Source organism: Neoarius graeffei, chromosome 5, assembly GCF_027579695.1.
Source record: "Neoarius graeffei isolate fNeoGra1 chromosome 5, fNeoGra1.pri, whole genome shotgun sequence".
NCBI classification, from domain to species: Eukaryota; Metazoa; Chordata; class Actinopteri; order Siluriformes; family Ariidae; genus Neoarius; species Neoarius graeffei.
Genome location: NC_083573.1, coordinates 1,972,558 through 1,999,593, shown reverse-complemented (window position 1 = coordinate 1,999,593; position 27,036 = coordinate 1,972,558). Strand labels below are relative to the sequence as shown.

Here is a 27,036-nt window from a genome sequence, read left to right as displayed (position 1 = left end):
TCAACCAGAGACGCTGTCGTGTGGCTGCTGCGCTGACCGACTCAAAGTCTTGCGGCCACAGATCCATCACCAACAGACCACTGCTGCACAGCTGCTACAGGACATCCACACGTCCTCCTCCATCCACAACTTCTCCTCCATCCACACATCCTCCTCCATCCACAACTTCTCCATCCACACTTCCTCCTCCATCCACAACTTCTCCTCCATCCACAACTTCTCCATCCACACATCCTCCTCCATCCACAACTTCTCCATCCACACATCCTCCTCCATCCACAACTTCTCCTCCATCCACATGTCATCCTCCATCCACACGTCCTCCTCCATCTACATGTCCTCCTCCATCCACTCATCTTCCTCCATCCACAACTTCTCCTCCATCCACACGTCCTCCTCCATCCACAACTTCTCCATCCACACATCATCCTCCATCCACAACTTCTCCTCCATCCACATGTCCTCCTCCATCCACACGTCCTCTTCCATCCACAACTTCCCCTCCATCCACACATCCTCCTCCATCTACACATCCTCCTCCAGCCACCCATCCTCCTCCATCCACAACTTCTCCTCCATCCACACATCCTCCTCCATCCACACGTCCTCCTCCATCCACACGTCCTCTTCCATCTACACATCCTCCTCCATCCACAACTTCTCCTCCATCCACACGTCCTCCTCCATCTACACATCCTCCTCCAGCCACCCATCCTCCTCCATCCACAACTTCTCCTCCATCCACATATCCTCCTCCATCCACACATCCTTCTCCATCCACAATTTCTCCTCCATCCACACGTCCTCCTCCATCCACATGTCCTCCATCCACACATCCTCCTTCTATACATCCTCCTCCATCTACACGTCCTCCTCCATCCACAACTTCTTCTCCATCCACAACTTCTCCTCCATCCACACGTCCTCTTCCATCTACATGTCCTCCTCCATCCACAACTTCTCCTCCATCCACACGTCCTCCTCCATCCACACGTCCTCTTCCATCTACACATCCTCCTCCATCCACAACTTCTCCTCCATCCACACGTCCTCCTCCATCTACACATCCTCCTCCAGCCACCCATCCTCCTCCATCCACAACTTCTCCTCCATCCACATGTCCTCCTCAATCTACATGTCCTCCTCCATCTACACATCCTCCTCCAGCCACACATCCTCCTCCATCCACAACTTCTCCTCCATCCACACATCCTCCTCCATCCACTACTTCTCCTCCATCCACACGTCCTCCTCGATCTACATTTCCTCCTCCATCCACAACTTCTCCTCCATCTACATGCCCTCCTCCATCCACAACTTCTTCTCCATCCACAACTTCTCCTCCATCCACACGTCCTCTTCCATCTGCACATCCTCCTCCATCCACATGTCATCCTCCATCCACACGTCCTCCTCCATCTACACATCCTCCTCCATCCACACATCCTCCTCCATCCACAACTTCTCCTCCATCCACATGTCCTCCTCGATCTACATGTCCTCCTCCATCCACAACTTCTCCTCCATCCACACGTCCTCCTCCATCTACACATCCTCCTCCAGCCACCCATCCTCCTCCATCCACAACTTCTCCTCCATCCACATGTCCTCCTCAATCTACATGTCCTCCTCCATCTACACATCCTCCTCCATCCACAACTTCTCCTCCATCCACACATCCTCCTCCATCCACAACTTCTCCTCCATCCACATGTCCTCCTCGATCTACATGTCCTCCTTCATCCACAACTTCTCCTCCATCCACACGTCCTCCTCCATCCACACATCCTTCTCCATCCACAACTTCTCCTCCATCCACACGTCCTCCTCCATCTATACATCCTCCTCCATCCACAACTTCTCCTCCATCCACACGTACTCCTCCATCTACACATCCTCCTCCAGCCACCCATCCTCCTCCATCCACAACTTCTCCTCCATCCACACTTCCTCCTCAATCTACATGTCCTCCTCCATCCACAACTTCTCCTCCATCCACACATCCTCCTCCATCCACACATCCTTCTCCATCCACAATTTCTCCTCCATCCACACGTCCTCCTCCATCCACACATCCTCCTTCTATACGTCCTCCTCCATCCACACGTCCTCTTCCATCTACATGTCCTCCTCCATCCACAACTTCTCCTCCATCCACACGTCCTCCTCCATCCACACGTCCTCCTCCATCCACACGTCCTCTTCCATCTACACATCCTCCTCCATCCACAACTTCTCCTCCATCCACACGTCCTCCTCCATCTACACATCCTCCTCCAGCCACCCATCCTCCTCCGTCCACAACTTCTCCTCCATCCACATGTCCTCCTCAATCTACATGTCCTCCTCCATCCACAACTTCTCCTCCATTCACATGCCCTCCTCCATCTACACATCCTCCTCCAGCCACACATCCTCCTCCATCCACAACTTCTCCTCCATCCACACATCCTCCTCCATCCACAACTTCTCCTCCATCCACACGTCCTCCTCGATCTACATTTCCTCCTCCATCCACAACTTCTCCTCCATCTACATGCCCTCCTCCATCCACAACTTCTTCTCCATCCACAACTTCTCCTCCATCCACACGTCCTCTTCCATCTGCACGTCCTCCTCCATCCACGTCATCCTCCATCCACACGTCCTCCTCCATCTACACATCCTCCTCCATCCACACATCCTCCTCCATCCACAACTTCTCCTCCATCCACATGTCCTCCTCAATCTACATGTCCTCCTCCATCCACAACTTCTCCTCCATCCACACGTCCTCCTCAATCTACATGTCCTCCTCCATCCACAACTTCTCCTCCATCCACAACTTCTCCTCCATCCACACATCCTCCTCCATCCACACATCCTTCTCCATCCACAATTTCTCCTCCATCCACACGTCCTCCTCCATCCACACATCCTCCTTCTATACGTCCTCCTCCATCTACACGTCCTCTTCCATCTACATGTCCTCCTCCATCCACAACTTCTCCTCCATCCACACGTCCTCTTCCATCTACACATCCTCCTCCATCCACAACTTCTCCTCCATCCACACGTCCTCCTCCATCTACACATCCTCCTCCAGCCACCCATCCTCCTCCATCCACAACTTCTCCATCCACATGTCCTCCTCAATCTACATGTCCTCCTCCATCCACAACTTCTCCTCCATTCACATGCCCTCCTCCATCTACACATCCTCCTCCAGCCACACATCCTCCTCCATCCACAACTTCTCCTCCATCCACACATCCTCCTCCATCCACAACTTCTCCTCCATCCACACGTCCTCCTCGATCTACATTTCCTCCTCCATCCACAACTTCTCCTCCATCTACATGCCCTCCTCCATCCACAACTTCTTCTCCATCCACAACTTCTCCTCCATCCACACGTCCTCTTCCATCTGCACGTCCTCCTCCATCCACATGTCATCCTCCATCCACACGTCCTCCTCCATCTACACATCCTCCTCCATCCACACATCCTCCTCCATCCACAACTTCTCCTCCATCCACATGTCCTCCTCAATCTACATGTCCTCCTCCATCCACAACTTCTCCTCCATCCACATGTCCTCCTCCATCCACACATCCTTCTCCATCCACAACTTCTCCTCCATCCACATGTCCTCCATCCACACATCCTCCTTCTATACATCCTCCTCCATCTACATATCCTCCTCCATCCACAACTTCTTCTCCATCCACAACTTCTCCTCCATCCACACGTCCTCTTCCATCTGCACGTCCTCCTCCATCCACATGTCATCCTCCATCCACATGTCCTCCTCCATCTACACATCCTCCTCCATCCACACATCCTCCTCCATCCACAACTTCTCCTCCATCCACATGTCCTCCTCAATCTACATGTCCTCCTCCATCCACAACTTCTCCTCCATCTACACATCCTCCTCCATCCACAACTTCTCCTCCATGTACACATCCTCCTCCATCCACAACTTCTCTTCCATCCACATGTCCTCCTTCATCCACATGTTCTCCTTCCACACATTTTCTCTCCACAAGTCCTGCTGCACCCCTGAGTCATCCTCCATCCACACGTCCTTGGTGGAGAATAAACAGAGAATGAAGCATCACTCACTCACTCACTCACTCACTCACTCACTCACTCACTCACTCACTCACTCACTCACTCACTCACTCACTCACTCAGTCCTCACAGAAAGGTTGTGATGTGATAAAGGTTCAGTTTTATTTTCCTCTAAATTTACTCAGGTTTATTTTTTATTGTACAAAGTCTGGGTTCAACACCAAAGACTAAATAAACACTGCTGAATGAAATGACTCAGATGTCAGGTTTCTCACAAAGTTCACGAACTGTTCCACAGAAGAAGTCATAGGGAGAACTGAGAAATAAATATATATGTTTAAAAATAAATAAATAAATAAATAAATAAATAAATAAAAATTCATTGTGATTGGATAAATGTACATTTTTGGGAGAATTTATTCAACTGCTCAAAGTCACTGTATTGTTTTTTATTATTACATTTAAGATATTTATTATTTTTTAATCTTTTTTAAAGTAAAAACCATTAGACATCAGAGTTCAGGAAAAAAGTAAAAAACTGTTGAAAAATCGTCATGATTCTGAGTGATAAAGTGAAGAGAGGAATCATTTAGTCATCAAAAAGTACAGAAAGCAGTAAACGGTGCAACATTTCAGCAAAATCTTTACATTTATTGAAGAATTTCTCAGAAAGATGAAAGTTTGAGATGTTTTTGATCAGGAGTGCAATAAAGAAATCACTTTATTTCTGCATTCATAGATTTACTGCTTTATATTTCCATATTATCCATTAAATCCTTAATTCCTGCATCTCAAACAAATGGAATTTTTTTATTTCTTGACACTTTGAATGATTTTCACTGCCTCCTGCAACAGATTTTGTGCCGAACAAATATCATGTTGACATAAATATTTCTAAAAACACGTTTGCCGAAGTCTCATCAAAGCTTTCACTCTGCGATTGTTTTCTTTTCACAGATCTCCGACATGAACAGTTGTAAAACCATAAAGCTTTAATTTGCATAACACTCCACTCCCCGCCCTCAACCGCTGCACCGACATGCCGATAAATAACCGACGGTCATCAGAAAAAAAAAACCTAAAAAAACCCCCGACTCATTTCCATAACAGACCTCGCACATGAAAAGAACAGGAACTTGAACTGAAAGTTGGTGCGTAAACATTCCTGAGATGAATTCCCAACTGTAAGGATAATAGCATCAATCCTGCGCCTGTATTGCTCTTTCATGGACGTGTAATCCATCCAAACATCCATTATTTATCAAATCCTCACCCAAACAGACCAGGATATGTCACTATTAAACATTATTAAACATTGAAAGCGCTCGTAAACGTACCTACATGATGATTTTGGCTGAATTTGGAACATCTGTAGCAGTAAATGAAACAGACGGATTTTCAAGGTTTTATTTTAATTTCACTTCAGAAAGGTCGTCTCAATCCTCATGTCCTGGAGCTCCACTGAAATGTCTCCTCGTGGTAAGGCGACGTCTACCTGATGGACTCAGGATTTTGTGTGATGGCTGGTTTTGGAAAAAAAAACCCTCCTGAGATCCTGCAGGTGACCAAACTTCACCTGAAAGCAGATCCACAGTGAGGTCCGTGACCTTCTGAAGGTGTGTGGTGTTCCTCCACCTCTCTTATCACTGGCTTTCATTTGAAAAGGTAAATCAGCTGGACTGAACTCCACCAGGTGAAAAGCTCATCAACATCTCCATAAACATCAAACAGCCTTGAAGATTGAACCTTCACATCACAAGTCCGGTGAATTCTGGATTCTGATTGGGCCGAGCTAATTCTCAGAACATTCGTGCAGCTGAGAATCGCACACTCTCAGTTTCAGTTCAAATGGAACACTTACATTTGGAAGGAGTCTCCAGTGTCAGAGGGAACTTCCAGAAAGTTTTCCGACATCTTCAGGACAGAGGAGTTTACGCTTTGTGCTTGTTTTTTTTTTCCCCTCAGTGATGATTAGTTATACGAAGAAAGAGAATAAGGAGAGGCCGGAGAGGGAACGTCTGCCTCTCGCTGCTGGAACGTAAGTGACAACAGAAACAAACTCGTTTCATGAATGTTGTTCTTAAATAAAGAAAAAGTTGTAATCATTGGGAAGTTGCTGCGGTGTAAGAGGAATAACACACTTAGGGACATGCTGTAAGAGGAAAATAATCAACTTCACATGGTAACTGTTTGGCATTTACCATAAAACCTATTGAAATTACAATTTTGGCTGAAAATCAAACATTAACATGAAGATAATCTTCAGTCGGACCTCAGAGCTCCAGGTGTGAAATTGTGAAACACGGTGTTTCAATGTTTCGTTTGTAATCTTGAGAATGTAATTTTCCGGAAAGTTCTACCTGTAATACAGGAAAAAACAACAAAACCCAAACAAACGTGACCACGGTTTTCTGTGTGTCCTGCCACAATGGGCTTTATTTCTATGTTGGGAAACAGGAGAGTCTTCGATTTACATTTCCAGCGTCTAGACGTCTTCAAACGGAATACGACCAAATAACAAAATGGCCTCAGGAACGATTCCTGCCGGGAAAGTTCTAACGTTTCTCCTCAAAGTCAAATCACAGCTCCCATTCTATGTGTTTAGAGCTTCGTCGCCAGGAGGGGAAACTCATGGCTGAGGAAAGTAAACAGGCGCAGGCAAACCGCTTGTTTTATGTTTGTTTTATCCGTTTCATGGGCAGTTCGGTGAATGTGTGTTTTGTGCAGAGTGTTTGCAGTCCAAAACGAGCGTGCGGTCGAGCGGCTCCCTGTCCGTGGTCATGGCTGTCCTGTACGTGTTGTGACGTCACTCTCTACTTCAGAATGCCTGTGAAAGATTGTCCTTTCTTCACTACCGTGTGTGTGTGTGTGTGTGTGTGTGTGTGTGGTTCCTGGCCTGTTCACACACACATGCTGAGAGGTCTCTAACCCTCTCTAGAGGAAATACTGAGGGGATATTAAACAATCCCAGGTATTCCCAGAACTGAAACTAAACCCGATAGCTGCGCTACATTCCGACTTTGTGGGAAGCACAATCCGAGGGAAGAGAAGCAGCCTGATGAACTTTCCACATGGCCCGCACTGACTTTTACCCCTCCTTCACTTTCTTTTCCAACACTAACTTTGTAAGTATTTTCCATATAGTAAATCTCCAGCAGCTCTCGTTACTTTTTTGGGGGGGGGGGGGGGGGGGAAGACAAACAACTTGTCCAAATCACCAAGCGTCTCCTGAATGCACTGCGAGGTCTGTTCCTGAAATTCCTACATGACAAGGCCGTGCCTGACCTCCATCAGACCTTGGAGTTTATTATTCCATACATCACAGCCCCTGGTCTTTCCTGTGCCAGAGAAACCGGGAGTGGAATCTGTTTGGTTTCCTTCTCCGAGGTCCGACTCAAGCTGATCTGCAGCGCGAACATCAGGCACAGTCATTATTTCCCTGTGTACACGCAACATCTTCCAAACACATTTATCACCTCATATCCGCTTTTCCTGACCATGGACTCCAGGAAATGTTGGTCTGATTGAAAAAAATAAATTTTTCAGAAGGACTCTAAACCTAATAGGTTATGATTGAAAGAGATGATAAATGAGATCATTAGAGACGTTTCTCTGTGACATGACAAGCTCAGCTGCGTTTTTTTTCCCTTCTTACTAAATTCAGTAGACAGAAACACAGGAATAACTTGATTCATGGATGTTCCACAATTTGAAATGGAACCCAAAACAGATAAAAAGTCTGACGTGTCGTTCCTTCATAAATAATAAAATAAATAATAAATAATAAATGCTGTGGTATCAAAGGAATAAAACACTTGGGGTGGTGGTGTGATGTTATCGGAAAATAATCAACATTGTTGTAGTGGCAGGAAATGACCACCAATGAAACGTCTCGAAATGACGTCATTAACGTCATCAGGAACATCGTCTTCTGTTGGATCTCAGGTGGACAGACATGATTTAAATATAACAAGCCATACATGAAAAATTAACAAAAACACAAAACTTTTACAAAAAATAAAATCATTTGCTCTCGGGATCAGACTCGAGATCATGAAGTGTATTTCAAGGTTGGAAATTTAATTTGCAATGTTTGCCGATGTTTTGAAAAACACATTTCCTCACTCGGATGTTCAGGGCATTGAGACATGATTTGTGACGGGTGAGTCCTCGTCCTCGTCTTCGACCGAGGCTAATTTTACAGTGATGAGCCATCGGTTACACAGAGCTCTGATTCCACCAGGATGAAGGTTCGACAGACAGCTGCTTCGACCGAGCTGAAGTGCCAAACACAGAGAGCTAAATAAAATCAATTCACTGCCAGTAAAAGGGAAGCAGAATACTATATTTGTCCACTGAGGTTTCACGGCTGGAAGGAGAACAGAGGAACCGGTTTAATGCTTTGGTGGAAATTGATAGGTGTGGAATGGAAATAGGGTTTCTCTTTCAAAAAAAGACATCCAGTTGTGAAAGTGGAGAAAAATAAATATCAATCAATGTGCTCTGTTCGCCCCCCTTTTTTTCATCATCCCATATTTAATTCAAGTGGTTGCGAAATGTCCTCCTGATGAGCGGGACTTTCACGGGCACTCTGCGGCCACGTTATGGACCAGATCATCTCTCTTGGAAGTCACGAGTCTGCCACATGAAGGGCTTCTCGAGCAACCATCAAAGTCATTTGATGAAAAAGGATTCGGGTGACAACATCTGGGGGACCTCCTTTCCTCTCCTTTCCTTTCCTCTCCTCTCATCTCCTCTCCTCCATCCATCCATCCATCCATCCATCCATCCACACGACATGGCACAACACAAGTGACTTCGACTTCACGCTGGGAGGAAGAAGAAACCATAAAAGAGCCATGAGAAGGTCATCGGATGGACCTCAATGACACAGCATTGAGCAAGAGCTGAGGAGGTCAGGTGTTCTCTGTGGTGTTTGTGTGCTTTTAGAGTAGAAATGAATCCAATCATCAGCACAAAAACATAATGGAATCTTGAAGATATCCCAAGTCGGAGTGTGTTAGATGGAGCACTCTAAACAGTTCTTCATTTTGTCCATCAGGGGAAACATTTCCTTTCCATTTCTAAAGCTGTGATTGTGAACCCTCCAAGGAATCTCCAGTGGAACCTTTGAAGAACCCGAGTCGAAATGACTGTGTAAATATAACATTTAGTGAAATGTTAAACAAACACCTCATTGATTTCTCCGCACTCTTGGCCTTCTGCTCAAGAACATCAGAAATTCCTTGTTTGATATCCGTCTGCAAAGATTTTTTTAACCCCAATGGAAAGCACATGCTTGTCAGACGCTGGTCAGTGGAATGCTGGTCAGCTTAGCATGCTTTAACCTTCTGTGGGAACCCAAATGGTGGGAGGTCCAGGTCTTTGACAGACCTGATGGTAATTTTAGCCAGCCCTGGTAAAGGACACCAGCAGGACAGTGTAGGGATTAATGTGGAACTGGCTTCAACCCCCAAAACCACAACAGGCCTTAAATTCTCACAACTGGTGTTGGAGATCCAGAAGGAATCCTGTGGCCACGTGAGTCACATCCATCCTCGAGTCATAGCTACAAGAACAGGTCAGAACCGAGTCACTACACAATCATTATATCGCTCAACTTTACTGCATTTCTGAGGCACTCCAGTTGAATCCAGTTGGCAGATCATTAACAATAAGTAATACCCGTAAACACATTTCCACAAAATTATCTCAAGATACCACAAACCACAAAAGAGAAGCCTGCAATCATCATCTTTCATGCCTTATCGAAACCGGATCAAACATCCAGATTCCATGTTTTTGAGATCATACATCAAATGCATCGCTTGGTTATTACGTTTTGTCAAGCCACTAGATCATGATATACTTCAAAAAAAAAAAAAAGGTCGATCAACATCTGGGCCTTGATGGCAACTTCAGAGCACAATATGTGGTTAGTTGTGGCTAACCAGGGCATAAATGAAACTCCAAACGTTTTCTGAATCGAGTTCGTTTCAAAAGCGCTCTGGGGTTAGAACGAATTCCCCTGAGCCGTGGTCATTTCCCATCAACTAAGAATCGCGGGCGCGGAAAGGGCAGCGGTGCGAGCTCTCTTAATTACAGGTCCTCACTGTGATGAGTTTAAACAGGTTGTAATCTGTCGACCCGATCGCATAAAGAACCTGAACGATGAAGACTTTATAGGAAACCAATCTGGACGAAGATAACCGTCACGTCTGCTGGAGCGTTCATGCGAATTCATCAGATCTCACCGAATCTTGTGGAAAAGAAAGTCCATACAGACGCTGATGCTTCATGACCAGTGATGTTGCTCATCTCATCTGCTAAATTCTCTCAATCTGTAAAACAAATGGCTCGCTGTGTTTCATTATCAATCTGACAAGGCTCAGATTGCATGTCTAATTCTGATTTCTTTTCTAATCTCTCATGTGTCTTTGAAGTGAAGCTGCAATTCAGTGAATACTTGGAATACTTCAGATCTTTTTTTCCTTATGGCCATTTCTCAGATGTCAGGGTCTTATCTGTGGAAACCTCAGGCTCATGTTGTGCCAATGAAGAGCTGAATCAGGTCTCTGTCCTCGAGGCCTCACTGTCGAGAGATCTCAGGAGGCTTCTTCTAACCGAAGAGTGGGCTTTTCCAAAAAAAAGAGAGAACAAAAAACAAACAAACAAACAAAGACGCATCCACAGATGTTCCACATATCATCCTGCAGCCTTACAGATGTTGTGAAAGAGACGCTTCAACATGCAGTGCCAAACGTTTGTTTTTCCAGCGGCTCCGTTTACTACGGCTGAAGTCGCGGTCACTCTGTGGCTGCACATTGTTTCAATTTCCCTTTTTTTCTTGCAGTTTTGCAAAGCAGGCCGCCAAATTAAACGTCTGAAGTGTGTGTGTGAAATCATACTACTGGTCTGTAATGGCTGAAGGCTTGGATGTAAGAATTTATGGGAAACTGAAGGCAAGGAGATTCCAGACAATAAAGATGAATGGTTAAGGTGAAGATGTGGAAACCAGTGACCCTGCAAATGAGGGTCGTCTATAAACGATGATGAACATGCTTCTCCAGGGGAATTATTAATGACTGAGCAGACTGTAATCGAACCAAAAAAATCAAACAAACCCAGATTCCTGCTGAGGTACACCATGGACATCCTCCAAATCAACTGGCACTGAAATATCCATCTGGCAGAAAGACTGAAAGACGATTCAATCTGACAAATACCAGAGTTTATTGTTAAATTCCAGCCATACAAACCTTGTTTCGAGGAGTTTGAGTTAATCGTCACCAAAACTCCAGCAAGAACGGCCTTATTAGCTCCATCCTGAACCAAACGCACGTACCGGTATGAAGATCACCGTGCTGGCCATCTGTCCTTCGAGTGCCTGCAAGATAAATACATCAAGCCATCATCTCGTGCTTTTCTACTCACTCAGAGTTTGAAGAAGATGAAGCATGACAACAGAAAAGAAGGCAGATACTCAATCTTAACACTTTACACCATCCAGTGTGGCAGAGATGGAAAAACTATCTGGCTCAACACCTTCGCAAAACATTTGCGGTTCCGTTGATCGGCTCATCCAGTCGCGTGCTGCGATGCTTTATACAACATGCACTAACATTAGTGTTACGGTCTTAATGTTCCTCAGGCTCACACAGTGAAGAACGTCTGCTTTAGTTGAGAAGAAGTCCAGAAGGTCTTGCTCAAAAATGTGTGCTTGATGGAGCAATTTTGTCAAACATAAGAGAATAAGCTGACGACGAAAGAAAATGACTACGTTCCAGATGTTCAGATGTTCCAGATGTTTCAACTTCCGGTGAAACCAACAAATGAATGGATAAACAGATCAGTGCTACTTAGTCATGCTTCAACACAAGCTCACACAAAATAAATAAACAACGTGCCATGTAATTATAGTAAAACACTCACTGATGGGATGTAATGAGGGCACAGTTCCTGTTACCACCCTGATGATGTTCATTATTTTCCGATAACAGCTCATTGTGAAGAATGTTATTCCTCTTCATCCGTTCATAGTTACAACCCCAATTCCAAAAAAGTTGGGATGCTGTTTAACCTGTAAATAAAAACAGAATGCAAAACCTGATATTTTATTAAAAATAGTACAAAGACAACATATCAAATATTGAAATGGAGAATTTTTATTGTTTTTTGAAAAATATCTGCTCATTTTGAATTTGATGTCAGCAATACGTTTCAGAAAAGTTGGGACAGGGCCAACAAAAAACTGAAAAAATTGTGTAATGCAAAAAAACAAAACAAAAAAACCCAAACCTAATTTGGTTAATTGGCAACAGGTCAGTAAGATGATTGGGTATAAAAAGACCCTCCCAGAGAGGCGGAGTCTCTCAGAAGTAAAGATGGGGCGATGTTCACCGCTCTGTGAAAGACTGCATGGGCAAACAGTGCAACAATTTAAGAATAACGTTCCTCAATGTAAAACGGCACAGAATTTGAGGATCACATCATCTATGGTCCATAATATCATGAAAAGATTCAGAGAATCTGGAGAAATCTCTGTATGCAAGAGACAAGGCTGAAAACTGACACTGGATGCCTGTGATCTTCAGGCCCTCAGGAGACACTGCATTAAAAGCAGACACGTGTCTGTAGTGGAAATCACTGTATGGGCTCAGGAACACTTCAGAAAACCATCGTCTGTGAAAACACTTCATTACTGCATCCACACATGCAAGTTAAAACCAGAGATTAGATTAGATTAGATTAGATTAGATTAGATTAGATTAGATTAGATTAGATTAGATTAGATTAGATAAAACTTTATTGATCCCTTTGGGTGGGTTCCCTCAGGGAAATTAAGATTCCAGCAGCATCATTACAGATAAACAGAGAAAAGAAATAGAGAAAACTTCTAGATAAATTAAAATAAATTAAGTATTTACATATACAAATATAAAAAAAGATATGGGGAAGAGAGGAAGGGGGAGAGAGGAGGGGAAGGAGGGATATTGCACTTTATATTGCACATTGTCCGGTATTGCTTATTGTCAGGCTAGGCTACTGCTCCTTCCCATCCTCTGTCCTCCTGTTCCCCCTCCTCCCCCCCAGAGAGGAGTTGTACAGTCTGATGGCGTGAGGGACAAAGGAGTTTTTGAGTCTGTTCGTCCTGCACTTGGGAAGGAGCATTCTGTCACTGAACAGGCTCCTCTGGTTGCTGATGACGGTGTGCAGAGGGTGACTGGCATCGTCCATGATGTTCAATAGTTTGTCCATAGTCCTCTTCTCTGCCACCGTCACCAGAGAGTCCAGCTTCATGCCGACCACAGAGCCGGCCCGCCTGATCAGTTTGTCCAGCCTGGATGTGTCCTTCTTGGATGTGCTGCCCCCCCCAGCACACCACGGTGTAAAACAGGACACTGGTGACCATAGACTGATAGAACATCCACAGGAGTTTCCTGCAGATGTTTAAGGGCCGCAGCCTCCTAAGGAAGTATAGCCTGCTCTGTCCCTTCCTGTATAAGTGTTTGGTGTTGCAAGTCCAGTCCAGCTTGCTGTCCAGCCACAGCCCGAGGTACTTGTAGGAATCCACAGCCTCCACCTCGACTCCCTTGATCAGAACTGGTCGTGACTTTGGTCTGGACCTCCCAAAGTAAATGACCAGCTCCTTGGTCTTCGAGGTGTTGAGCTGCAGATGGTTCCTGTTGCACCACACAGCAAAGTCCCTCATCAGGCTCCTATACTCCTCCTCTCTGTCGTCACTGATACACCCAACGATGGCTGTGTCATCGTCAAACTTCTGAATGTGACACAGCTCTGAGTTGTAGCAGAAGTCCGTGGTGTACAGGGTGAAGAGAAGAGGGGCCATTACCGTGCCCTGGGGTGCTCCGGTGCTGCTAATCACAGTGTCAGACATGATGTCCTTCAGCCTCACGTACTGTGGCCTGTTGGTGAGGTAGCTGGAGATCCAGGTGACTAGGCAGGGGTCCACTCGGATCCTGTTCAGTTTGCCCTAAAGCAATAGGGGCTGGATGGTGTTGAAGGCACTCAAGAAGTCCAAGAAGAGGATCCTTACTGTGCCATTTGCCTTATCCAGATGCGAGTGGGCTCGGTGTAGCAGGTAGAGGATGGCGTCTTCCACACCGACACCTGCCCGGTACGCAAACTGCAGACAGTCCTGGGCATGTTGTACCTGGGGTCTGAGGAGGCTGAGGAAGAGCCACTCCAATGTCTTCATCAGATGTGAAGTGAGTGCCACCGGTCGGAAGTCGTTCAGCTCGCTTGGCCAATTCTTTTTGGGAACTGGAATGATACATGATGTCTTCCAGAGGGTTGGCACTCTCCCCAGCTGCAGGCTAAGGTTGAAGATGCGTTGGAGTGGTTCACCCAGTTCAGCAGCGCAGGTCTTCAGTAGTCGGGGACACACCTTGTCTGGGCTTGCTGCTTTCCTGGGGTGAAGCTTCCTCAGTTGACCTCTGACCTGGTCTGCAGTAATGCATGGAGGAGTCTGTGTTGAGATGGGGGAGGAGGGGGCTGCTGTGATGACTGGGAGGAGGTGTGTTGAGGGAAGAAGGAGAGATGGCTGCAGTGAAGGGGAGGGTGGGGGGGACGTGGGCTGGTTGAACCGATTGAAAAAGTCATTCAACTCATTCGCCCTCTCCACTGTCTCCTCAATGACTCTGGTCTTTGTATTGTGGCCTGTGATGGTTTTCACACTTTCCCAGACCTCCCTCATGCTGTTCTCCTTCAGCTTCTGCTCCACCTTTCTCCTGTAGCTGTCCTTAGCTTCTCTCACGCAGTGTTTTACCTCCTGCTGTGCTGCTTTCATTGCCTCCCTATCCCTGCTCCTGAAGGTGGCCTTCTTCCTGTTGAGGACAGCTTTGACTTCCTGTGTTACCCATGATTATAGTCCCCAGAAATGATGATAAATGCCTCAGGGTGCTGTGTCTGCAGCCTTGCTGTGACAGAATGAATCCTCTCACATGCAGCAGCTGCGTCTGCCCTCGGAGGGATGTAAACACAGATGGTGATCACGTGACTGAACTCCCTCGGCAGATAATATGGCCACAGGCTAACGGCTAGCAGCTCCAAGTCCGGGCAACATAAAACTGTCTTTACGGAGATATGTCCCGGGTTACACCAGCGGTTGTTAACATAAATGATGAGTCCCCCACCTTTGCTTTTCCTGCATGTGTTAGTGTCTCTGTCAGCTCTCACAACAGTGAATCCCCGCAGGTTCACGTTAGCATCCGGTACAAGGTGTGTTAGCCATGTCTCTGTAAAGATAAATAAGCTGCTCTCCTGGTAAATCCGCTGGTTGTTCAGAGCAGAAAGCTCGTCGACTTTATTCGGCAGCGAGTTCACATTCCTCATGATAACGGAGGGAATGGACAGTTTGTAGTGCCACCGGTTGTCTGCTAGCCTAGCCTTTAGCTTAGCTCCAGCTTTGCAGCCCCTGGGTTTCCTCCTCAGCTCGGCCGGGATGGGGTGTCGTATCCCGGCTCGTTCCATTGTTTTCAGGGCCAGCAGCTCCTCTCTCGAATAAGTGAGAAAACTGGCTCCTGGTTGCGTGTTAAAGTTAAATATATCCATGTTATGTAGTAAAACACACTATGTCTTCGTAAGAAGAGCAGAAAAGTAAAAAAAAGGTGGAAAAAAAGAGGTTTAAAGAGCTAAAAACTACAGAGCTACTGGAGAAGCAGCTCTCTCACACAGTGCCCATACGAACTATTCTGTATATATGGATATAAACAATATCCAGAAACCCCGCCCCCTTCTCTGGGCCCGAGCTCTTTTATGATGGACTGAGGCAAAGTGGAAAACTATCCCGCGGTCTGACGAGTCAAAAGTAGAAATTCATTTTAGAAATCATGGACACCACAACCTCCAGGCTAAAGAGGAGAGGGACTATCTGGCTTGTTATTGGTGCACAGCTCAAAATCCAGCGCCTGTGATGGTATGAGGGGGCATTAGAATCAGAATCAGAAACACTTTTATTGCCAGGTATGTGAACACACACGAGGAATTTGACTCCGGTTCCACTTAGCTTTCATAGTACAACACAGATAAAAGCATATACACAAAACAAACAAACAAACAAACAAACAAACAAACAAACAAAACAAAGGACTGGTGCAATCATAGGGAATACAGAGAGAGTCTAACTGCAGTGATCTTCAGGGGAAAATTGTTTCCCCAGCAACGACCTTGACCAAGGCAGTGCTGGCTGAGAGAGCCGAAGATAGGATTGGAATTTGTTTAGACTCGAACAGGCAGACATGACTCTTTTGCAGACTACCCCGCTTGTCCATTCTGGTCACTAAAATGATCCGTTTCTCTCTGCAAAGCCGTCAACCTCTCCAAGATCGAATCCACATTGCAATTCAAGTTCTGAATAGCCACAGTCTGAGTGCCGACAGCTCTGCCCACCGCTTCAATCATATCGGGCAGCTTTATGGGGCTTTGAACAGCTGTCACCGTTTTTTGATTTCCTCGAGACACCAGGGCAATGCCTAATCCAATCAGCAAAAGTCCTGTGATCATAGTTCCGAATAGGTAAATATCCTCAATGTCCTCCACAGACAGAACCGCCAGGCACACGACACGCCACTTCTCCCAAGCGTCCCTCCTATATCCGGCTATGAACGTTCTGGCAGGACAGGCTGGTTCCCCCGAACCCAGGCTTCTCGTCGAGAAGATTGTGTCAATTGCGTGAAGAGACCAGTTTATCAAATCCATGACTTTTGATTCGAAGAGCAATGCAGAAAGGGTCTCTTAGACAAGACGAGTCAGCAGAAGCAGAAGCAGGAAAGTTCAGGGGAGGAAGAAGCAGAGAAATGCGAGATGAGAGGAAAAAAACCACCCCCGCATTATGCTCCTATCAGGAGCACAGTGTGGAAACATTTAAAAAACCTCAGCGCGGCTTTCCATGAAAGCACGGAGAAGAATTAACACAACAATTACACAAAACATAGAAAGTACGAGAGAGCAAAGTCCCGAGGCAGCTGTCCGCGGCGCCATCTTGGATGGAAAAAAAAATGACTCTAATGTGTCATTAGTGCACATGACATGGGTAGCTTGTCCATCTGGGAAGGCATCATTAATGCTGAATGATATGAACACATTTCAGAGCAATATGCTGCCATCCAGACAAAATCTTTTTCAGGGAAGGCCTTCCTTCTTTCAGCAAGACAACGCCAAACCGCTTTCTGCACATATTAAAACTGCATGGCTCTGTAGTAAAAGAGTCTGGGTGCTCAACTGGCCTGCTGCAGTCCAGACCTATCTCCCATTTAAAACTTTTGGTGCATTATGAAGCGCAAAATATGACAAAGGAGACCCCAAACTGTTGAGCAACATAAATTGTATATCAGGCAAGAATGGGACAACATTTCTCTTTCAAAACTACAGAAATTGGTCTCCTCAGTTCCCAAACGTTTACAGAGTGTTGGTAAAAGTAGACGTGATATAACACAGTGGTAAACACGTCCTGTCCCAACTTTTCTGAAACATGTTACTGTCATCAAATTCAAAATGAGCAGATATTTTTCAAAAAACAATAAAATTTCTCAGTTTCAACATTTGATACGTTGTCTTTGTACAATTTTCAATGAAATATAGGGTTTCCATGATTTGCAAATCTTCACATTGTGTTTTTATTTACAGTTTACACAGCATCCCAATTTTTTTTAGAATAGTGGTTGTACATTTAAAGGGGCACTATGTAGGATTCAGGGGGATCTTTGAAGATAAATGGAATATAGTCTTCATAATTAACCTGTAACTATGAATCATTGTGTTTTCATAGGCTTAGAATGAGCCTGCCATATCGACATGGGGGCAGGTCCACTTTCACTGAGCCACTACAGTATGCCGGAACCACACACTGCACATTTCGTGTTTATTATTGTTATTATTATTATTATTACTAACATTAATATCCCCAACCTGGGTTATGCTTGTACAGAATATCCCCTGTCTGGTGTTGTAATGGTACACTCCATTTCGTGTTCATGGATGTGTTAATAATCACAGAAATAAGAAGGTCAGGTTTGGCGTCACCGAGTTTTCTGACCAAAATTCTAATGAACCGAGTGTAATCTATAATATCTGTCAATACTGGATGAGTCAAAGGTTTTTCTTGCTGAAAGATTTTTGTTCTCTGGGAAGTTTTTCACATCACACTTGTTCCCTGCTCCGTAAGAGGCCAAGAGAAACAGTACAATAGAACAAGAGCCACAAGAAAGAAGACAAAAGAAGAGGTAAATGTTCATGAAGTTGTATTCTTGCTTGTGTCATTGTTTTGCTCGTTCCAGTAAAATAATATTCTGCTCGCAGTTGAAGCTGCTTGAAGAAAAGTTTTATTCCTGCACATGGCATGGAAATGTCGACAAAAAGCCCAGGTGGACACCAAGCCCAATAACAACATATCCGCCTTTCTGCTTTCAGACGAAAACCATCAAAGATTCATAAGTGTTTCTGACACAAGTGTTGGTTTACTTGAGTTTTATATCACAGATTTACCAGAAATCCACCTGAAACTATTGAAATATTGATTAACCTGAGAGCTGCGAAGATAAACAACAACAGCAACAAAAAAGTGACTGCACATGTGCTGCCACGCCTCTGCGGAAAGATTTTATTGCATCTGACAGCCAAAGTAGGAGCTAATACACACTTGGAAAGGCAGGGGTGAAGGAGGGAGGGGGACTCAGTTGGTTGCAATTTGCACCCTCACCACTAGATGCCACTAAATTCTACATAGTGCACCTTTAATGTTGTAAAAACATTCCGAAATGACAGCAGCTATAAACAGTCATTCCTTCACCAGCCTCTCGTTTCTCTCTCTTTTGTCATTAATGAGACCAAAAAGAGAGCAAGAAACTGCAATGAAGTACGAAGGTGGTCATGAAGATAGTGTTGTAGGACTTGAGATGGGTCTCAAGACCACTTTTTGAAGGTCTTGGTGTCGTCTCGGAATCGACCACATTTTTACTCGGTCTTGTCTTGGTCTCGGACATAAAGACTCGGATTTTATTTCAAGACCACAACTGTGGGGATTTCACGAAACTCCCTGTGTATTGTCTGATTTATTTGTTAACATCATTACTCTGATTGGATGTAAAACTTCCTGCTTCAAATGCAACCAATAATGTGACTCATTGCAAATTTGAAATTTTCGTTACTGTTAATGGTGTCACCCCTCCCCCACCCCCTTTCACACACACTGGTCTGGTTCTGGTCTTGACTCAGTCTCGCCCTGCCTTGGTCTTGGTCTTGGCTTGATCTCAGCCCCTCAATGTATTGGTCTTGTCTCGGTCTCAGTACACTCTGGTCTCAGTCATGACTTGGTCTTAGTCTCAGTCCCTCAAAGTCTTGGTCTTGACTTGGTCTTGCCCTGCCTTGGTCTTGATCACAGCCCCTCAATGTATTGGTCTTGTCTTGGTCTCAGTACACTCTGATCTCAGTCATGACTTGGTCTTAGTCTCAGTCCCTCAAAGTCCTGGTCTTGACTTGGTCTCGCCCTGCCTTGGTCTTGATCTCAACCCCTCAAAGTCTTGGTTTTGTCTTGGTCTTGATACATTCTGGTCTTGGTCATGACTTGGCCTCGAGCTCAACCCCTCAATGTCTTGGTCTCAATACACTCTGGTCTCGGTCATGACTTGGTCTCGGTTTAGGTGGTTTTAACTCCAATGCTACGTGAAAATGGTGGAAAACTTATGGCTTTACCTCTGATTCTTACAAAGCGAGCACTGACACTGACACTGGAGACTCCTTCCATAAACATAAAGTGCAGCATAAAGCATCATTATCCAGTCATCATTAACGAGCCATCACCATAGAAACACAGATTAGAATGTGTACCTTGATCTAAAGGTGTGATTTCCAGCTGCATGACTATCAGCAGCACAGCATCAGTGTTGGTCAGCTGCTCCTGCAAATAAATAAATGAATAAATAAAAGACTGTGACATATTTTCTTGGCTGTGTCTGAGGGTTTAAAAGTCTGACGAGTGTTTTGCCATCAGAGGCCAAGCTGCAGAGCTGGCTGTGACTCGGGGAGTTTCCACACCTCTGCTGTTGCTGCATGAATAGATTCTTTGTCCACGCTGTGACTCGACCATCAGCGTTCACATCAGCCCTGCTGCTTTTATCTCTATGATGCAAAATGCTCTTGCTCTGATGTTATCACATGAGTAACCCTCTCAGATAAGCGTGCAGTCAGTCTGCTCACGCTCAGCTCACTCAGCACCACGGTAAACATTCTCCAACTGTGTGCTGTGTAAATAGCTCAAAACGCTGACGTTTATAATGATACGTATCAGTGACCAACAGGACACAAATGGAAGCTGAAAGTTCTGCTGGACGGACATCTCTTCTCTCGCTGTACTCTTTTTTTTAAACATATTGTTCCTTCCTGCTGGGGACATTTTTGTGCTATACGTCATCTCGCCACAAATGTGAGTCAGCGAAACCAACCCCCCTTCCAAAAAACAAAACAAAAAAAATTAACAAAAAATAAAAAAAAGCAACATGGGTCATGATCATAATCTCAAAACTAATATGACAAACATGGCATGGAAAAGTGGAAAAGTGGAAATGTCGCAGGCCTCATGCAGAATGCTGTAATTTTCACAAACACCACATGACCTTTCCTTACCCTACTTCAGAGGGACAGTTTTAAAACCCCGGGCATCTGGGAGTGAGACACGCTTCAGTGGAACAGGGAGAGCTTTTCCTGGTACGGACGCAGGAAAACACTCAAAGTGCTCAGCGACCCTGTGCACGGCAACCGCCGTTTCCCGACAGACGCAGCAGGACCTGGTGCCAGAACCTCGCCTGTTCTTGTCATCAGCAAATGAAAGACGGGAAACACGTCGCTGTTTATTTGTCCCTTTACTTATTAACCCACAGCTGATGACTTCGGCACTTCGTCTGGGGCGTAGCCCTGTGCTCCATTCACGAGTGCTTCCAAAAACCGTGTCACTTTCATAACCAGAGCTTTTAGAACCTGAACCTCAATCTAAACAAACTAACAAAGAATAACGGAGCCGTATTATGAATGAAAAACAAATTATGAAAGCACGGCCATCTGGCAGGCGACGGTGGTGACATCATGAACCATTGCTCTCGCTAATCTGTTTGTTGATACAAGATCCGAATAAAACGAGAAGAGAAGAATTAGTTTTAAATGAGACTATTAAGCCTCAGTAAAGTCGACTAAACTCTGTTTATTCAAGACCGTTCATGGTTTTCTTTACAGACTTTGTTTCCTTCATTCTCTAAATTATGGACCATATGAATTACACCAAACTTTGGCAGCGTTTCTAAAGATTATGAGCGGCCTGTTCTTTCTCATTGCTAATTGGATGCATTTGTTCCAAGTTTCTTTTCTTTTTTTTTTTGCTCACTGAAATGATTCCTCTGCTTGCATTAGTGATTAGTAATAACATCGACAGCACAACCAAAAGCAATCTCACACACACACACACACACACACACACACTGAAAGAAAGAAAGACGAAGGCAGACATTTCAGCATACACTGGATCAGACAGAACGTACAGAACTTTTGAACTGAAACAGACTCGACTGGACTTAAAACATCCCATAATATCGGAGTGGGATAAAATATATTCAGTTTGCAAAAGTATTTACAAATAAAACAAGATAAAATCGTGACCTAAAAGTGTTCACCCCCGTGACTGTGAAAGCCCTCGCTCGAGCTCAGTGAAGCACGGTGGTGGGGGCATCGCGTTTAGAGTTCCTCTTGTCCTCTCGGGTGCTTCTCTGACTAATCCCCTGGATACCTGCTCACTGATTTTTCGGGGGTGATCTCCTCTCCTCTCCTCTCCTCTCCTCTCCTCTCCTCGCCTCTCCTCTCCTCTCCTCTCCTCTCGGCTGCAGTTAGTTGTGTCGTATTCTTTCAATTTTAAAATAAAGAATTTAATGCTCACACTGTGAGGTTTTTTTTTATACCTGTGATATTAATTTTTCAGAACTTTCTTTTTTCACATCTCATGATGATGTTTGATGTTTTTCGGTATGTTTTCTGAACAGGTGTCTTTATACTGAGACTCTGTACATGTGCCACTTTAATGACACCCAGGTAACTCTTGGTAAAGTTGTAAATAACGTCGCAAACTAGTGCATATTAATTTTACAGACAATTCAGTATTATGGGATGCTTTTTGCATGTACAATTGACGTACATCCAGTCCATACAGTAGGAAACTCCTGATTCAGAGTTCTGTGTGACTGAAGCGTTAGGGATCATCACTAAAGTGCAGCACAAATGAAAAGTGTGTAAAGGCTGACGTCAGCAGGAGCAGGAGATTTCAGGAGCCTATTGCAGCTTCGGAGGTGTGAAGTTCAAGCCCCTCCAACTAACTGAACTCCTGCCCTCACAGACATTCTGATTAGCTGAACAGTTCTGTTTGAGGGAGTGAGAACATGTCATCTGAGCAGGAACTCAGAACATCAGCAGCTTCTACAACTATAACATCCAGATATTTGGGCAAATTGAATAGAATTCTCATATTTAAGCTTATATTTGTAATTGATATGGATTTTCACCATGACATTGTTTCATTAAGCTTTTCTATTGCACATGCCTCTCTCTCTCTCTCTGATCTTATTCAGCCGTTCCTGTTCTGTGCTTTAGTTTCTGTCTCATCTCGTATCTGCTCAGAGACTACAGAGAATACATGCTGTTTGTTTGTTATCTTTCTTATAACCGCCCTCACTCTGTTTTCCAGTTGGAGCAGCTGCACATTTGTGTCATGGTGTATGTTCTGTATATCAGTCTTGCTTTTATTTGGACTCGATCTTGACTCGATCTTGGATTTGTCTTGGACTCGACAGCGGTGGTCTTGACTACAGCTCCAGTTCTTACATTTCAGTTCCAAAGTGTAACATTACAGAATGTGGAACGGTTCATGGGGGCTGAATACTTATGCATGGTACTCCATTTAATGTCATGGAAAACACTGGCTAATCAAAGACACTTATGTACAGTTGATTTATTTTATTTTATTTTATTTTATTGCCTGTTATAATTTACCGTCGGGAGACTACAAGGACCAGAATGAAATCCAGTTTTCATTTTTTGTAAACTTGACAAAAACAAATTGATATTTATATTAAAAACCAAAACACACAGCTCTGGTTTGTTACTGTGATTTTATATACGGCTGGATATTAAACTGCATGCATTACTCCGTGTGTTTGTCCCATTTTGTGTCCGTGTGGTCTGACTTTAATGGGCTTATTCCATTATGTAAAGTTCCTGACCCACTTGCTTGAGGAAAACCGCATGCTCTGAAATCCTGGGGTGTAAAAAAAAAAACCTGAGACCCCAGGTCATTTCCGAGTCTGTCTGTGTCACAGGCCCGCCTCGTAACTCACACAGCCCTGTAACCGCACGTAAGGTATGGTTTCACACAGTTTGCTTCTCACTCCTCCGGGCTGGGCCTGCCTAAAGCAACACGGCTCGCTCCAAGTCCAGTGGAAACAGATCCAATCGGCGTCGCTCCACTCATAAATCAAACGCCACAATCTGAGTTTTACCCGTGATTTATTTCATCAGAAGAACGTAGAAAAGTACACCGATAGCCTGGGGCCTCGTATCTCAAAGACAAGTGAAAGTAAGAGAAGAATATCTTTACAATGGACATCAAAACAACACCAAATTATGCATGTAATTATCAGATTATAATACGAGCCATAAATCTGAGGAAGTAGCGAGTCGACATCGAGCAAAAACCAAGAGCAAATTGTTGTGCTAATATTTTCCTTCTGAAATGCTCCGAGGACTTAAAAATGTAGCAATTTTATTCTAGTATTTATAGTTCCTGTCCCATGTCCTGAACTCCACACATTGATGAGCTGCCATGGACGATGGAATGCAGCAAAGCCGATTCATGGCCCATAAAAAAGTCCTGCGCTGCTGAAGACACGAAACAAGCGGGAAACGAGAGTTTCACAATGTTCTATAGTGGGCGGGGAATTTTCATTTTTAATTCATTTGGCCACAATGACTGATCCTCAGGAAAAAAAAGACCTTTCTCTGACAATAGATTCCCGACAAAGTGCTTTTGCTGCTTTCCATGACAATAGAGTCATGACAAAGCAAATCCAGAGACTTAATTAAGTCGTCTCTAATTGTATACGTTTTTAGACATTTTTTTATGATGCACTTGGTTTGACTTCTCAGAGCACCAGAGTTCACTTTCACTGGATTTCCAGATCTTCAGTTCAATGAACTCTGACACAGACTCAGAATTTAGGATTTTGCATTTATTGCAATTGAAGGAAAGATAAAAAAAAATTAATAAAAAAGCTGTGTGAAGGATTCGACAGCTTAAGGGATTTGATTCGTCTGGACAGCGTAAGGGATTCGATTCGTCCGGACAGCGTAAGGGATTTGACTCGTCTGGACAGCTGTGAGGGAAGTGACTTGTCCGGACAGCTGTGAGGGATTTGACTTGTCTGGACAGCATGAGGGATTCGACTCATACAGACAGCATGAGGGATTCGACTTGTCCAGACAGCGTAAGGGAATCGACTCATCCGGACAGCTGTGAGGGATTCGACTCATCCGGACAGCTGTGAGGGATTTGACTCATCCAGACACCTGTGAGGGATTGGACTCATCCGGACAGCATGAGGGATTCAACTCATCCAGACAGCATAAGGGATTTGACTCATCCAAACAGCTGTGAGGGATTTGACTCGTCTGGACAGCATAAGGGATTCGACTCATCTGGACAGCATGAGGGATTCAACTCATCCGGACAGCATAAGGGATTTGATTCATTCGGACAGCGTAAGGGCTTCGACTCGTCTGGACAGCATAAAGGATTCGATTTGTCTGGACAGTGTGAGGGATTCGATTCGTCCGGACAGCTGTGAGGGACTGGACTCTTCTGGACAGCGTAAGGGATTCGACTCGTCCGGACAGCATCAGGGAATTGACTCATCTGGACGGCTGTGAGGGATTCGACTCATCCTGATGGCTGTGAGGGATTTGACTCGTCCAGACAGCGTGAGGGATTTGACTCATTCGGACGGCATAAGGGATTCAACTCGTTCGGACAGCATAAGGGATTCGACTCGTTTGGACAGCATAAGGGATTCGACTCGTTCGGACAGCATAAGGGATTCGACTCGTTCGGACAGCATAAGGGATTCGACTTGTCCGGACAGCTGTGAGGTATTCATCTTGTCCAGACAGTGTAAGGGATTCGACTCGTCTGGACAGCGTAAGGGAATTGACTTGTCAGGACAGCTGTGAGGGATTCGACTCTTCTGGATGGCATGAGGGATTCGACTCCTCTGGACAGCTGTGAGGGATTCAACTCGTCTGGGCAACTGTGAGAGATTCGATTTGTGTGAACACCTGTGAGAGATTCAACTCATCCTGACGGCTGTGAGGGATTTGATTCGTCCAGACAGCATGAGGGATTTGACTTGTCTGGACATCGTAAGGAATTCGACTTGTTCGGACAGCTGTGAGGGATTCGACTTGTCTGGACACCTGGGAGGGATTGGACTCATCCGGACAGCATAAGGGATTCGACTCGTCCAGGCACCTGTGAGGGATTCGACTCGTCCAGACACCTGTGAGGGATTCGACTCGTCCAGACACCTGTGAGAGATTCGACTCGTCCAGACAACATAAGGGATTCGACTCATCTGGACAGCATAAGGGATTCGACTCATCCGGACAGCATAAGGTATTCTACTTGTCTGGACAGTGTAAGGGATTTCATTCGTCTGGACAGCGTAAGGGAATTGACTTGTCAGGACAGCTGTGAGGGATTCGACTCTTCTGGATGGCATGAGGGATTCGACTCCTCTGGACAGCTGTGAGGGATTCAACTCATCTGGGCAACGGTGAGAGATTTGATTTGTCTGAACACCTGTGAGAGATTCGACTCATCCTGACGGCTGTGAGGGATTTGATTCGTCCAGACAGCATGAGGGATTTGACTTGTCTGGACATCGTAAGGAATTCGACTTGTTCGGACAGCTGTGAGGGATTCGACTTGTCTGGACACCTGGGAGGGATTGGACTCATCCGGACAGCATAAGGGATTCGACTCGTCCAGACACCTGTGAGGGATTCGACTCGTCCAGACACCTGTGAGGGATTCGACTCGTCCAGACACCTGTGAGGGATTCGACTCGTCCAGACACCTGTGAGAGATTCGACTCGTCCAGACAACATAAGGGATTTGACTCATCTGGACAGCATAAGGGATTCGACTCATCCGGACAGCATAAGGTATTCTACTTGTCTGGACAGTGTAAGGGATTTCATTCGTCTGGACAGTGTGAGGGATTTGACTTGTCCAGACAGCATAAGGGATTCAAATCGTCTGGACAGCATAAGGGAACTGAATCATCTGGACAGCTGTGAGGGATTGAACTCGTCCAGACAGTGTGAGGGATTTGACTTGTCCGGACAGTGTAAGGGATTCAACTTGTCCGGACAGCAGAAGGGATTAGACTCATCCGGACAGCATAAGGGATTCAACTCGTCCAGACAGCTGTGAGGGATTCAACTTGTCTGGAAACCTGTGAGGGATTGGATTCATCCGGACAGCATGAGGGATTCGACTCATCTGGACAACATAAGGGATTTGACTTGTCTGGACTGCAAAAGGGATTCGACTTGTCCGGACACCTGTGAGAGATGCGATTTGTCAGGAGAGCATGAGGGATTCAGCTCATCTGGACAGTGTAAGGGATTTGACTCGTCTGGACACCTGTGAGAGATTTGACTCATTCGGACAGCATAAGGGATTCGACTCGTCTGAACAGTATAAGGGATTCAACTCATCTGGACAGCATAAGGGATTCGACTTGTCCGGACAGCTGTGATGTATTCATCTTGTCCGGACAGCATAAGGGATTTGACTCGTCCAGACAGTGTAAGGGATTCGACTTGTCCAGACACCTGTGAGGGACTGGACTCATCCAGACAGCATAAGGG

General features: G+C 45.1%; 1 protein-coding gene across 1 annotated transcript; it reads left to right on the top strand.

The window, feature by feature from the left end:
• The first annotated feature begins 334 nt into the window (after positions 1 to 334).
• Positions 335 to 24,950, top strand: LOC132885817 (mucin-3B-like). The gene is made up of 5 exons (XM_060920334.1): positions 335 to 2,279; positions 2,407 to 4,073; positions 5,014 to 5,032; positions 6,022 to 6,094; positions 24,755 to 24,950. Exons 1-5 carry the CDS (start codon positions 335 to 337, stop codon positions 24,948 to 24,950), a joined length of 3,900 nt encoding a protein of 1,299 aa, XP_060776317.1.
• The last annotated feature ends 2,086 nt before the right edge of the window (positions 24,951 to 27,036 follow it).